The 15563-nt window shown below is 38.7% G+C and overlaps 1 protein-coding gene across 28 annotated transcripts in view; it reads right to left on the minus strand.

Moving 5' to 3' along the window:
• The window catches only part of MACF1 (microtubule actin crosslinking factor 1), a 337622-nt gene that overhangs the window by 127980 nt on the left and 194079 nt on the right, over positions 1-15563 (minus strand). For all 28 annotated transcript variants that reach the window (XM_072723761.1, XM_072723759.1, XM_072723760.1 and 25 more), the window contains 10 exons: positions 14337-14515; positions 13560-13698; positions 12692-12885; positions 11536-11698; positions 10499-10582; positions 7332-7439; positions 7031-7129; positions 5282-5434; positions 4681-4769; positions 1757-1892 (listed from right to left, as the gene is read on the minus strand). In XM_072723761.1, coding sequence (XP_072579862.1) covers positions 1757-1892; positions 4681-4769; positions 5282-5434; positions 7031-7129; positions 7332-7439; positions 10499-10582; positions 11536-11698; positions 12692-12885; positions 13560-13698; positions 14337-14515 — 1344 coding nt within the window. The remainder of the gene's footprint in view (positions 1-1756; positions 1893-4680; positions 4770-5281; positions 5435-7030; positions 7130-7331; positions 7440-10498; positions 10583-11535; positions 11699-12691; positions 12886-13559; positions 13699-14336; positions 14516-15563) is intronic.

The raw sequence follows: 15563 nt of genomic DNA on the forward strand, positions 1-15563 counted from the left end.
ATCGTATTGGCATATGACACTTTGAGATACATGAATAATCCCTTTATTTAACAAAATCCAGGACAAGACTGTTCAGAAGCAGATAAGATGACAAAGGAAAAAGACTCTTCTGAGAACTTCTAATTTCTTCTATAAGATTCCTAGAGTCCCAGAGATGCTGATATTGAAGACAGACCTGGAGTCCAGCCAATTGCTAGACAGAGAAAAGACTACAAGCTGTTCCTTCCAGTTTCTTTTAATTGAAGGACAGGCAAGAAGCACTGAGCTGGGAAGTAATCCAGAGAAATCCAGTTCAGTCCCACCAAACATGGGGATTCTGACCTAAACAAGCACAGCAAGACAGAGGGAGAGTAGGAAGGGAAACATAAAAGGCTTCTACTTACCAGAGTCGCAGCACGCCTCGGGCAGACAGAGAGAGAGCCTTACGGAGCAGCTCAGCCGCATCGCACACACAGTGTAAGCTTGGGGTTAGCGTCCAGCATGCGACTGTTTTTTGTTTTTTGTTTTTGTTTTTTTTTTTGCAAAAAAGAACCCCAAACAGGTCGTCCTCTTTTCCCTTTTGTGCATTTGTGCTTAAACTCCAAAGGGTTAGTGAAACTTGTAAGCAAGGATGTCAGTTAATTGGAACAATACTTCACATGAAACGCACATACAGTAACGGGGACACATCATGCTCAATGTAGTGGTGCTCAGCAGCTTGTCTTTCCTTTTGTTTTCTCCCCCTTTTTAACCTTTCAAAATGAGAACTGGGTGTTCTCAGCAAGCAATTGTTAAAACTTTTCACATACTCCCTTATATGGTGAAGCAATAAGCCACTAAGAAGTGGGCCACCTGACACAGAGAATGCTAAATCAGCAAGTTCTTTTTGGAAATCTACTCTCAAATAAATCATGGCTGGTTCTGTCTTGTGGTCTTTACAACTCTAGCTCCCGATGTACCAATTTCATATCCAAGGACCAGAGTCAAAGCATGTTTTGTGTGAATATCATTTTGAGCATCATCTAGACCAAATCTGATTAACCACAAGACATTAAATTTTGACCTGCCCCACACAGGATGGCCATTGCTTCACAACATAGGAAATAAGCAGGCAAACACACATATATATCCCAGAGACACATGTATATAATATGGTAAGTTTACATACACACAAGTATCCAGGAAGAACTCAGGACAACCAGGAGGAATTTGACAATTTCATATGGTCCAGGAAGTGAATATGAGTGGGAACTGGTAAAGAAGTCACATGATGGGATGATTATGGGTAAGGGGAACCAGCGTCTCAGTCAGTGCAGCTAATCTACCAGTTTGCTTGGAAAATGAACATTTCTCATTTATTTAGTAGATATGAAAAAAGTATGGGGGAAGAGGACATGCCTTTTTCTTCCCAATATTCAGAACTCCTGGCTATCAACTTCTGGGAGACAATGCCAAGAAGGAATAATCCCACTGCCTTGTGATCACATATAATATAGGATTTATGTTCTCAACTGTGGTCTGCCACAAAATGGCAGACAACAGAAACGGTGAACCAGGATCTACAGTGTTGGTCATGAGTGCCTTCTAGTATTCTTGACTGACCAATACATCATGGAACCCCAGTAAAGAAACACAAGACAAATGGCTGCTATGGTGAGGTTAAAAATTAAGTCACATTGGTCATGGAAAGCTAGTGAACACGATTCTCAAACAGCAAAGCTGCTTTCATACCATTCAAAAGGTACCCTTCCCATTTGGAGAAAGAAAGTAAAAGTACCTTTTGTTCTGTCTGCTGGGCCAACTGGCTCTGAAGTTGCTGAAGCTGGTTTGCTGAACCATCACAAAGGTCATGGTAAGTCTTATTCAGGGCATTCAATTGCTCAGATATTTGTTCCTTCTCTTTTTCTGAGAGCCTGGAAGATGAAGCATTGAAGCTCTTTCAGAGAGAAATTTTTATCTTTTGCTTCAAAATCATGACTTCTCCACCTTGGATGGTATTCTTCTTTGTCACTGTTAACTATGGATGATCTGATCACTCTTCCATATTCATCTGGCTCATATTCCTATTTATCTCAAATCAAGTCATGATTCTTGGTGATGTCTCCAATCCAAAGAGCCTATACTCCACTTTAATTGAATCCACACATAGCAAACTCAGATCTTGCCATCATCTAAAATTATTCTAATTCTAAACTTTTAAGCTTCAAGAATCTACTATCTGTTAATAACTGCTGATTATAACCCTACCTTTCCAATTGTCTTTCTTTACTCTTATGCCGTTTCTCATTTCAAAATAAAATATTTTAAACAAACAAAAAAGAAAATAAATGAAGTCTTATTTACCTACTACTCAACTATCCAGTTTTACTAAATTTTGACATTATACCAGATTTGCTTTAGATCTTTTTCTTATTTTAAAAAAGATTTACTTATTTGAGAGAGAGCAGGGGGGGGTGGGCAGAGGGAGAGGGAGAATCTCAAGCAGACCAGACCCACTACTAAGCATGGACCCTGATGCAGGGCTCTGTCTGATGACCCTGAGCCAAAACCAAGAGTTGGACTCTCAACCAACTGAGCCAACCAAGTGCCCCAATTTTAGATCTTTTCCATAGAAATAAGATATTACAGATATATCTAAAGTCCAATGTACATGTGTCACCAACCCCATTCTTTTACCCTTCTCCCTAGAGGTGACCATGATCTTGAACCTGGTGAATTTCATGACTTTTTTTTTTTTTAATGACTTCTTTATCTCATTCAATACTGTTTCTGAGAATGAATCCTGTGATACATATTACAACTATCCATCAATTTACTGAGATTTCCAAAGCCTTCCTTACCTCCACTCCTCATTTTTTCTTAATCTATCAGTCCTCTCTATTATCTACACATCTTCTTTTTGGAGTTCAAACACCACAGTCCATCAGCACAATCAGGTCCCTGCTATTATCCTTGAACTCTATCCTTGCTAACTTATGAAACTCCTGCCCAGATCAATTGAACCACTGGACTTCTCTACTCCTGCCTACAGGGGAAGTACATTGTATGTGTGTGCTGGGGGTCCCTGTGGAGGAGATCCTACTGGTTCCCAGACTCTACTAGATCTCAGAGCTTCTTGACAACCCTCTCAATCCTAATTCCCTTGCCCTCAGCTCCCCTAACTCACAGCAAATAACCAATCTGCCTATTTCAAGGAGAAAATGCAGACAGACCACTGTGCGTGAATTCTCTCACCTTTTGTCTTTACTTCTGGCATATATACCTCCATCCACACCTTTCCTAATCTCCTTTTCCTCAAACCTCAGAGGAAAAGTTGTCTCAACTCTAGTCTAGGGTTGTACTTTCCACTCATTAATGAATTTTCCTTTCCTGCATGTTCCAGAACCTCTTTTGGATTACTTCAATCTCTTTCTCCCTTTTGGTCCTTGAGATCCAGGCCATAAACACAGCTACATCTCTCTGATCTTTTAAGAAAACAAGTCATTTTTTTTTTCTTTAGAGGATTCCACACCCTTGCAGAGGCCAATGAGGGGCTTGAACTCAATCCTGAGATCAAGACCTCAGTTGAGATCAAGAGTCAGATGATTAACTGAGTTAATTAAGGAGCCCCAAAACAAGTCTTTCTTGATTATATATTCTACTTTCATTGTATACTGTATTATTTGTCCTTTCCTATAGCCAGGCTTCTTGAAAGAGTAGTCTCTTTTTCCCATCACTACCTTCTTCCCCTCCTGTGCTCCCTACTCCAGACCAAACTCAATCTGACATCATGCCCTAACTTTATACCAGTCACCAAAAACTTCCAACTTGCCCAATTCAGAAACTTCTCAAGTCTCAATCTTTCTTGACTTTTGACCACTTTCTTTTTCTAGAATTCTGTTCTCTCTTGGGTTCTAAGGTATCACTCATAGTTTTCCCCATGCTTGTGTAAAACTTCCTTTACAGGCTGAGGAGCACCAACCAGGAAGCCCTTGAACCCTTGTAAGGTAATCCACTCATGCTTTCTTTCTACTATGCTGATGACTCAGATCTATATCACGTTAGATTTCTCTCATTAATCCTAAATTTACAAACACAGTTACCCATTGGACAACTTTAGTGGAACTATGTAAGGCATAAATTAATGTATTAGGTACTTCCTAATACATGCTAAGTATTTCCACTCTGATGCCCTCTGAGCTCTTCACATTCATAATATCTAAAACCAAAGCTGCCTTCTTCTCCCTCAATCCATACCTGCTTTTGTATTCTCTATCTTGATTAGTGGCATCACCATACACTCAGGGGCCTAAGCCAGAAACTTGGAAGTTGTAGTTGACAATTTTCATTTGTCACTAACACTGTAAATTCATCATCTTTAGTATCTTTTGAACCTGTGCCCTTCTCTACCTTCATCATTTCTCACCTGTATCATCGCAACAGCCTCTTTACTGGTCTCTCAGGCCTCCAGTCCGGCCTATGTTAATCTACTCTCTGTAAAACTGTCCTAGAAACCTTCATCAACAAAATCCAATCAAGTATAAGGCATCTCCCCATAGCCAATAAGGTAAAATGTTAACTCTTCTCATGAACTATAAGGCTTTTCATAACCTGGCTCTTAAAGCTCTGAACTCTCCAGCCTGAAATCTCACCATAATCCTAAATTTTAGTCAGATAGATTCAGTCCCCTAGATGTGCCATAATCTCTCATCTAATACTCACTTATGACCATGCTTGGCCAAGAAGATCTGGGAAGTTTTAATTGCCTCAGAGACTTGTTCCCTCTTGGTTGTCAGCTCCTCTGCCAGAACCTACATGACAGAAATAAGAGTATAGCTTCAGAACCCAAGAAATTAAAGGATCAAAATTATTTGAAATAATGCTTAAAAAAATCCTAGGGAAAACCCTATCTTAGTTCAGTTACTATTATTTTTAAATATTTTATTTCTTTATTCATGGATGACAGAGAGAGAGAGAGAGGCAGAGACACAGGCAGAGGGAGAAGCAGGCTCCATGCAGGGAGCCCGACTTGGGACGTGATCCCAGGTCTCCAGGATCACGCCCTGAGCTGAAGGTGGCGCTAAACCGCTGAGCCACCGGGGCTGCCCAGTTCAGATTATTATTACCAATGAACTAACGAAAGTTGACTAAGAAGGTAGAAGTACAAATAAGATGATTTCTTAAGTTTATTTAAGTCCTGGCAGTTAACATTTGTTGAGATAATCATTCCTGGGGTGGCCCATATGTGATTTGTTTTATTCCCACCTAATGTGTTATTATATATTATTCTAACCAACAAGAGACAGACAGATCTTCTACTCACCTGCTGATCTAAAATAGCTTTTTCAATGTCTGTTGATTCTTTGGTCTGGGATGAGGTAGCTTTGCTTTGTGTATTCCTTGCTAGGGTAGACACCCAGCCCAAAAGTTCTTTAACTTTCTCCACATGCTCCTGTTTTTCCTCTTCAACAACTTTCTAAAATAGGAATTAGAAAATCAGTATCTTGGTCAATGTCTTATTAAACTGACCTAACATCTGATTTCCTAAAATAGAGACACAAAAGTCACCTAAATCAGTAGGAAGCTAAAATAACCCCAAGATAAATATAATTTACCCAGCCAAAGCATTGTTCACAGGTGTAAAACTACGTGATACTAGTAGCTAAATTCATCATATCTAAGTTGGCACATTTCCTTAAAAAAGCACATTTTTTTAATATATGAAGGACGTTCAATAATTATTTACTGATTTTTAAAAATCCTTTACACATAACATCTTATTTTCATGATTCCTAGATTTATAGGTAAAGAGAGTGAAGTCTACAGAGATTAAACGAGGTAGTTTTTGACATAAAGAAGTTTTTTGCTAATTCACATAGACAAAAATTGATGTGAGTTAATATTTCCAACAATATTTCTTTTATACAAGTGGGTGAACATGCAGAAACTTACTTTGGAAAGACACAGTTTTTTAGAATTACAAAAAGATTACATACACATTATAACAAATGCAAATAATCTGAAATGTGTAATATATGTCCCTTTAATCTCATTTCACAGAAATTTAGTGTACAATTGACCTTTGAACAGCATGGGTTTGAATTGCCCAGCTCCACTTACACAACAATTTTTTTCGAGAAATACAGTATAGGATTATAAATGTATTTTCCTCATGAAATTCTTAACACTTTATCTTATTATAAGAATACAATATATAATAAACCTATTACATTATTTTTAACAGTTTCATAGCATTCCATTATATAGAATTTGAATGTTTCTAATATTTCCCTTTAACAGATTATACTTTATTAAGGATCTTTGCTCACATCTCCTTTTTTCACACAATATTTCTATAATGAAGATACTTAGAAGTGGGAGTGTTGGACATAAGACAGTTAATCCTCATTATTCACAAATTCCCTATTTGTGAATTTGTGTACTCACTAGATTTTATTTTTAACCCCAAAATCAATACCTGTGCCATAAGCACATTCTCAGATATACTCAACATTCCCAGTTGAGATAGAACAAGGGGACACTCTATCTTCTTGTTTCAGCTCTGATACAGCTCTCAACAAGTGTCCTTTTCACAATCTACTTAGTGCCATTTTTTCCCACAATTTTTGTTGGTGATTTTGCCATTTAAAAGGGACCCAAGCATAGTTCTGAAGTGTTGTCTTGTGTTCCTAAGCACATGAAGGCTATGATGTGCCTTACAGAGAAAATGTATATTAAATAAACTTCATTCAGGTGTGAATTATAGTGCACTTGGCCTGAATCAACAGTATATATTAAATAAAGTGTTTTTACACAAAAACACACGTAAAACAAGATTATATATTATTTGTGCTCTAAAAGGTGTGACCAGAGGCTTACAGGAATCTAACTCTGTATTTCCCACTAAGTGCAAGAGTCCAGTATTCCCTAATGTAGTATGCATAGTAACGTCACAGAACATGGCTACTGTGAATAATGAGAACTGGCTGTGTGTGCACTTTAAATTTTGATAGATGAGACACAGGATTTTTAATTCTATTTTCAAAATGATTTAGGACCCAACTGTCCTCACCTCTTCCTCCTCCAGTCGCCGGAGTGCATCACTGATATATTTTACATGCTGAGTGGTTAAGGTCACCAGTGCTGTATAGCGAGTCCTTAAGTCCATGAACTATGGTTCAAAAAAAAGAAAAAAAAAAAGTTTAGATAAATTATCTGCCAGAAAGATATATTTAAATAGTGAAAATAAGAGGAAGTTTTCATGAAATCACATGCTCAACAGAAAGATGAGCTCTAAATCAAACTGTCAGGGCCCTGACAACAAATCTTTCCTTAAGGGAAAATAGTGGCATGTCCTTTCCCCACCCTTTCACCTCTTGCGTGATTGCATCTGAGGAGGAAAGCATTCGACGGCGCTTGCCAGGGGATTTCTGCTGTGATTCCACAAAGGCCTTGTATGTCATCAGTTGCAATTCATAGTCCTTGGAGAGGAAGAAATTTCACTACATTTACATAGGGCTTTACAGCTCACATAATTCATACAACAAAATCATAGCATTTCATTGCTGGAAGCATTTTGGTGATCATTTAAACCAGTGGTTAGCAAACTTTTCCCCTAAAGGGCCAGATGGAAACTATCAGCCCATATGATCTGTCATAGCTGATCAACTCTGCCATTGTAATTAAAAGAAGCTGTAGACAATCAGTAAATGAAAGGGTGTGCTGTGTTATGATAAAATGTCATGTATGTGTGGACACTAAAGGTTGAAGTTTATAGAATTTTCATGTGTCATGAAGTACTATTCTTCCTTCAAAAAAATTTTTTTAGCCATTTCTCATGGGCCATGCAAAAACAGATATCCAGGCTCAGTTTAGCCTGTGGGTCACAGTTTGGTGAGTCTTGAGTTAGCGGTTTGTTGTTTGCTGACCATCCTTTTCATCTCATCCACTGGGAAACTGAAGCTCAGAGACAGGAAGTGAGTTCCCCTGATTACTCAGTGCGTGAGCCACAGAGTAATCCTAAACCAATGCTCTTCTCTTGTCCCTGTACTATGCTGACACTCCCTCTGCAATTCTGAGTGTTGCCACTGGCCAGGCCCTCTTCATATCTCATGGATGGGCACAAGAGCCTCTTACTACTCTCCTACTGTGCTCTCTTCACAATTTATTTTCTATCCTGCCACCGGAATAACTTTTCTAAAACACAAAGATGACCACTTCATTCCTCTGTTTGAAAGCTTTACAAAGATTAGAGCTTCTCAAATATCAATATGTACACAAATCATCCGGGGATCTTATTGAAATTGAGATTCTGATATGGCAGGCTGAAGATTCTGTATTTCTGACAAGCTCCAAAATGATCCTGATGTTCCTGGTTCTAACATCTCATGGTGAGAAATAAGAACAGAAGGTAAAGCGAAGAGAATTGGACATAGTCTTTCATAGATTGAACTCAACCTCCTCTTCTTTTTCATAGTCACTGCTTCTTATGTATCATACACTTTCTAGTTATGCCAGCATTTTTGCTATTTCCTCATACAGTCGTTATATTTCCATTCTTCTGTGCCTTTGATTATGCAGTTCCTTTTGCCTAGAATGTCTTGTTTTCTGTTGTCTACTTAGAAAACTCTAGGCAGAAGGAAAACACACAATGAGTTCCTTAAGTAGTCTATTAAAAAAAACAGTAGTAGTGGGGCACCTGGGTGGCTCAGTTGGTTAAGTGTCTACTTTTGGCTCAGGTCATGATCCCACAGTCCTGGGATGGAGCCCTGCCTTGGGCTCCTTCCTGTTGCTCAGCAAGGGAGTCTGCTTCTCCCTCTCCATTTGCCCCTCCCCCTGCTCGTGCTTTCTCTCTCCCTCGTTCCCTCTCTCAAATAAATGGAATCTTTAAAAAAATAAAATTTAAAAAACAGTAGATGTAATAAAATGGTACTACTAATCAAAGCAGATGCTACCGTTTACTAAATGTATTTTAAGTTTGAGGAAATGTCCTATGTATACATTATCCCACATAATCTTTATAATCATTCAGTGAGGTAGTTACTGTTCCCATTTTGTAGACAGAGCAATAGATACCCTGAGAGGCTAAGACAGTTGCTCAAAGTCTTTAGCCTGGAAAACGGTGAAGCTAGGATTTGAACTAAATAAATAAATTCAATTTATGTTAAATAAATAAATAAATTAATTAATTAATTAATTAATTCTTCATGTTATCAAGTCTTCTGTTATTAACTAAAGAAATGTATTCATTCAAAAAATATTTGTTGAGCATCTACTATGTACCTGTCATTGTTCTGAGTGCTATACATAGAGTGGAGAACAAGTTAGAAAAAACCTTATTCTGGCAGCCATGGTGGCACAGCAGTTTAGCGCTGCCTGCAGCCTAGGGCATGTTCCTGGAGACCCGGAATCGAGTCCCACGTCAGGCTTCCTGCATGGAGCCTGCTTCTCCCTCTGTCTGTGTCTCTGCCCCACCCCGTCTCTGAATAAATAAATAAATCTTAAAAAAAAAAAAAAAAAAACACCTTGTTCCCTTGGAACTTATATTCTCATGGGAAGGAACATAATAAATATATAATAATCTCAGGTCATTTTTATTTAAAGATGTTATCAGAGAAATAGGGAGGGGGGACCAGATTATGCAGGGCCTCATAAAGCCATATATAGCTTTAGGATTTTATTATGAGTAGGATATGAAATTTTGGACAGTTTTTAGCAGGAAGAGTGACATGATCCAATTTACCATATTTCAGCTGTTGTAAGGTACACATTTCCCCCATATTTTAGTATCTCTAAAACTAGAATAAGTTTTACAGTCAAATGGTATTTGCATAACTGGCAGAGTTTCCTCTTTCTTGGTAGTGTATAAAATAACGGTATGGTTTATAATTGGTGACATCTGTGATTCAGTGACACCTAGTACATTCTAAAAAGGTGAACCTGGCTACCGTGTGGGACAATAGTCTGTGGGGCAGGAGTAAAAGCAAAAGGTCAGCTCAGAGGTTATCAGAATAGTCTAAGGAAGATTCCTTACTTAGATGCAAAGCAGAGAAATGGAGGGGCAGGTGAGTGGGTAACGAAATATAGGTCAATGATATACTGGAAGATGGAGACATTGGAGACATGTTGTTCACAGACTGAACATAAAGCTTAGGCAAGGAGAAGAGGTAAGGATGACTCTCGGGTTTTTTGCTTCAGCAAGTAGGAAAATAGGACACGATTTCCTGAAATAGGCAAGACAATGAGAAGTATATTTGAGAAGAAATCCAAAACATTCTGACATGGCAAATTTTAAAAACCTATGAATCACCCAAAGGGGTAACTCCTTGAATCAGAGCTGATGTCTGGTACCACTCTGAGCATTCCCATATGTAGGGCCATGAAGAGTATACATCTGCATTAATTGGAGGATGGGGCCAGCCTCTAGTAGAAGTGCTTATTTGTCTAGAAACAAAACCTACAGTGACAAGGAAGATCTTCCTACGCTGGAGATCATTTATGTTCCTCTGGGGATATGGTAGATATGTAAAGGTAACTCTACCTTTACAATAGTGGAGTATTGCTGGGAAAATTTTTGACATTGGTCCAGCTTTGTCTGATTCTTCTCGATTTCTGCAAACAGATCCTAGAAAACAAAGTACCACAACAGCATTATCTTTCTCCCTATTGTCATCGAAACAGCCGAGCATTTACTATACTTTAAACAGTTTCCAAATCTTAGCTACATCAGAATCACCTGTGAGGCTCAATAAAATACAGATTGCTGGGCCCCACACCACCTCCGGGGTTTCTGACTTGGTTGGTTTGGGTAGGTCTGAGAACTTGCATTTCTAAATGCTCCCAGGTGATGCTGATGCTACTAGTATGGAGTCCACACTTCAGAAACCACTGTTCTGCATATTTTACATGTGTCACTTCATTGAACCCTGACAACAATAACCTTATGAGTGAGGTAGGTTGAGCAAATAATGGACTAGATCCATTTTATTGATGAGGAAGTAGAATAATGAGAGGCTAAGTAATTTGGTCAAGGTCTCATAGTGAGTGAGTGAGCCAGGACTGGAATCTAAGCAATCCAATACCAGATTTCATACTCTAAACTATAATGCTAATCAAAACAAGCTAAAAAAAAAAATCCCCCAAATGCTAACAAGTGAAAACTTCAAACAATTTTTGTCCGTTCACATCTTTCCCAGTTTTAATGCCTCAGATTCCAATCCTAGTAAGATCAAATGCAGTATCAAGAAACAAAATGAAAAAAAAGGAAAAGAAAAAAAAAAGAAACAAAATGAAGAAAGACAATTTTAATTTGTCCGTCTATGGTTACAATAGATGGTCACTACAACTCAGAACTGGAAGGGACCTTACAAGTCTTTCTGGCCTAAATGCAAAGCCAAAACCAGCATCATCTTGAAATCATTCTGCTTGAAGAAGAGGTTCAGAATGTCTTACCACTTGGGGGAAGCTTAATAGCTAGTTTATCATCTTCTTTTATGATGAACTAAACCCTCCCCACTCCCCTCTCACCTACCCCCAACCCCCTCCAGCCAACTATTACCACAAGAGTGCTACACCCACCGTCTGTTGGCTGAGCTGCTCTGACAGCACTCTGCTATCCTCTGCCTGGCCTGGCTTCATCATTTCCTGCTGGGCAGTGGTCTCCTCAATCCATCTGATGAGAGTTCCATGACAGGCTCTATAATCTCCAAGAACTTCCTGGATACTTTCTAGCTCAGACTGGCTGGAGGAGCAAAGGGAAAGAAACTGCCATCAGATACTTGGGTACAAACAATAAAATAAATGGAGCCATTCTTTCTCAGCCCTTTCCTCCAATTGGGCTTGATCACAGAGGATACATCGTTATTTTGGTAGAACAGCAGTGCAATGCTGAAAACTATGCTTGTACCCAGTACCCTGTGGGGTAAAAGGGAATAGAAACCAGTTGTATATGCTAGCCCTGGATACTGCCTTGGAGTCTGGCATCCCATGATGATCCTTATCAAATTTTTACTTACCAAGGATCACCAGGGTTGCCAGTAAGGCAGTGCTGACTATACCTTCTGCTTCCTGATGACAGAGTACCCCAATTAGGACTGAGGAGGTGCTATAATTTCTTTGTGAAAGGTGGGTGAAAATAGTAATGATTTTCTATTAATTTCAGTAACAAGTTTCTTATATCACTTTTGTTAGTCTAACTAGACTTGGGATAGTAATTCAGTTATAGATAATCAATCCAAACTTATGAGTTCTAGCAACTCATACATAGGCAACTATATATAGGCAACCTTCTATATTTGCCTAGCCTCAGAAAGGTCATTTTTTATCTTTCCTATTCAAATCAGACATCAGAAGAAGGACTTCAAGTAACAAATATAAAAACCACTGACTAGCAAATGAAAGTGAAAGCAAGAAATTCTGCAAAACTTCACTATGAAAAATGGCTCATAGCTGGATTCATTGTCATCAATGGCTTTACTAGGTAAAAACTGGTACAGGAGAAGCATTCCTAACAGAACCATCACTGCTGACTGAAAAGCAAGCCTCAGATCTGCTTTGGGGTTGGTGGTCCCAATTTTCTATCATTTGTCTTATCTAGAAGGCATACTGTCATTCAATTTGTACCCTTCTCTATCACTTCCTACCTTTAAATAAGCAACATATAGATATAATTCAATTTCTGTTTAAAACCTAGTCCCTGAAAAGGAAGGAAAAAAAGGGGGAGGCCACCACTCACCGGGTCTCCAGCTGAACAATAACCCGATGCCAACGTTCCTGCAGCTGGGAACCTTTTTCCTGATAGCGCTCCAAATCCAGGTTTCGCTCTGGGGTCAGACGACTCAGCTGCTCTGCCACTACCTTAGCCTTGGCAATTTCCTCATCCAGGACTGAAAACACTGAATTCTTGTCCTTCACGTCACTAAGCCAGTGCTATATAAACACAAGTACAGCAACAGGTTAAATATGTTTCATGCTAAAAAGGATTCAGACTAAGGTGAAAAACAAGGCCATTGTCTATAGCTGACTCCACATTATATTTGGAATTCACAAGCTAGACCCTAGAATGTTTGTGCTAGAAACATCTTCACAGCGTTCATGCACATGGGAAGGCCAAGGACAGGTGGTACAGAGTACAGAGAAGTGTGCAAAGAACTAGTGTTTGAAACCTGGCTCTCTCACTTACAAGCTATGAAACCAAGATAAGTTGTTTAGCCAATCTGAATCTCAGTCTGCTCATCTGTGAATCGGAGATGAAAATCTCTTCCCTATCCACTCACAATTTTGTGAGAATCAATGAGATAATAGCTAAATGATTTACAAATTTAACAGTATAACCATTGATTATATCTGATTTAGATATTATTTTACTGGGGACAAAAGGGAGAAAATAAATAGAAAGGTATAGCCCTTTATTTTCCCTTTCCAGCCAGACATACTTCTCAGTCCCAACTTCTTTGAATCCATATTAAAATATATTAGATATGATAGTCCACCTAGTTCAAATGCAAATTTAAATCACTGTCATGACATCCAAAATTTATTCTCTGCCAACCAAAGCAATGGACATGTTAAGTCAAGCTCCTGTAAAACTCAGAGCAACCAACCCGTAAGGTAGACCGATGGGACTCCAGAGCTGAGAGATCTGCGGGTACTGCTTCTTCTTGACTCAGCTTGATTTCATAACCTTTGACCAAGAGTTCAGCATCCTGGATGCTACGCGCTATAACTTCGATTGTCTTTAGCCTATGAGGGTAAAATCACCTTCGTTAATACACACATTTTTAAGAGCTGAGTCACAGACTTGGAGTGTAATAGAGAGGTTCACAAAATGTAACTGCTAAAAGTCGGTTTTCCCATTACTAGATGATGTCAGGGTTTCATAAAAACAGGAAACTATGATATATGTGTTGCCAATTTAAGCCAATTCAAAATAAAGTTCTTGGTGATTCTGGGACATGCACACATGTAGTGAACTCTCGAGAAAAACAGCATGAGGCCAGAAACAAGATTTGTGACTCCTCAAGGTCATGGTGGATAGGGGGAAAGCCTTCAAAGACTATACTTAGTTTAACAATAACAAAAATTTTTTATTCTTTAGTATTCCTTTTTTTCCCCCCCAGAGGTATCTAATCAAACAGAAATGAGGTATGAAATAGTCCTAATACTGTAAATCCAACTCCCCCTCTGTATCACTGGCATTTGTTCACTGCATCGCATGAATCCCATGTTGCCTGGAACTAAAGACAAGATCTCTTTTCATGAGTACATGCTCTTCAAGATCTGCATCCTCTCTGGATTATTCATGAAACAATCCAGGCACTCCCCCTTTCTCATCCCAGTGAAAATATTGCCTTTTGGATCCAAATCCTCAGCTTACTCACTTATTCAGATAGACAGTGGAGAGACCATACACATGGTCCATTTTCTCTACCAGCAGATTGAGTTCTGAGCGCAGAGTTGGGACACTCGAACCAGATGGAGACTGATGAAGAAAGCTGTTGCATTTCATGGAAATGGCATCAAACTCTGACCTCAGTTGCTGCAAATCCTCTTGGGTGCGCTGTTAGGAACAAGATACACAACAAAGATGGAGATAGAATTGAACAATGAAGTTAGAAAGAAGTTCTTGTTTATTTTTAAAATTTTTAAAAGATTTTATTTATTTATTTTACTTACTTACTTACTTATTTATTTATTTATTTATTTATTCATTCATTTATTTATTTGAGACACAGAGAGAGAGGCAGAGACACAGACAGAGGGAGAAGCAGGCTCCTCACAGAGAGCCCAATATGGGACTCGATCTCTGGACCCGGGATCACACCTTGAGCCAAAGGCAGACACTCAACTGCTGAGCCACCCCGGCATCCCAAAGTTCTTGTTTATAATAGCAAATACTGTAAACAGCCTAAATGCTCACATATAAAAGAGTAGTTGAATAAACTACAAAACAGCACCAAAGGGGGAAGACAGGAAGAACATACAAGTATTTCTTAAACACAGTATTTGGACTATAGGCTAAAGACAAAAAGAATCATAAATAAATGTTGAACCCCATTTGGTAGGTTTGTCTTCTTTTGAATACCATGAGTCAGCAATTCTCAAACTGCTTATCTCTACATGCTAAAACTGAGCGGTAAGTAAATTTACTGCAGATAATACAAAGTAGGTTTTTCAGTCTTGGGGAAGGGAGTTACAAATACGAAAAGAAGAAAGGTTAGAATGAACCCCGTGGTACTGGTTTGGAACCAAATGAAGACAGCTGCATATAAATTCATAGTTATGTCTGTGTGTGTGTGTGTGTGTGTGTGCATGCGTGCACACACGTGAGAAAGAGACAGAGCTGGATAAATATACTGATATCAGTATTTCATCTTTGTGACAAATTCCTATGGACATAATTACACATACATATACACACATGTAGAAATGTATAGAAATGTTTGCATAACATAGGTGTGTTTTTGGATGTGTGTACACACGTGTGTTATAAGTATGTACTTTTCTAGTTCTGTCGGCTGAGCAGGCATAGAAACAATGACATGCCAACAATAATGAGCACACTCCGCACCCAGATCTTGGTTTCTAAATAGTATTCTCTACCTAAA

This window comes from Vulpes vulpes, chromosome 10 (genome assembly GCF_048418805.1).
Source record: "Vulpes vulpes isolate BD-2025 chromosome 10, VulVul3, whole genome shotgun sequence".
Taxonomy (NCBI): Eukaryota; Metazoa; Chordata; class Mammalia; order Carnivora; family Canidae; genus Vulpes; species Vulpes vulpes.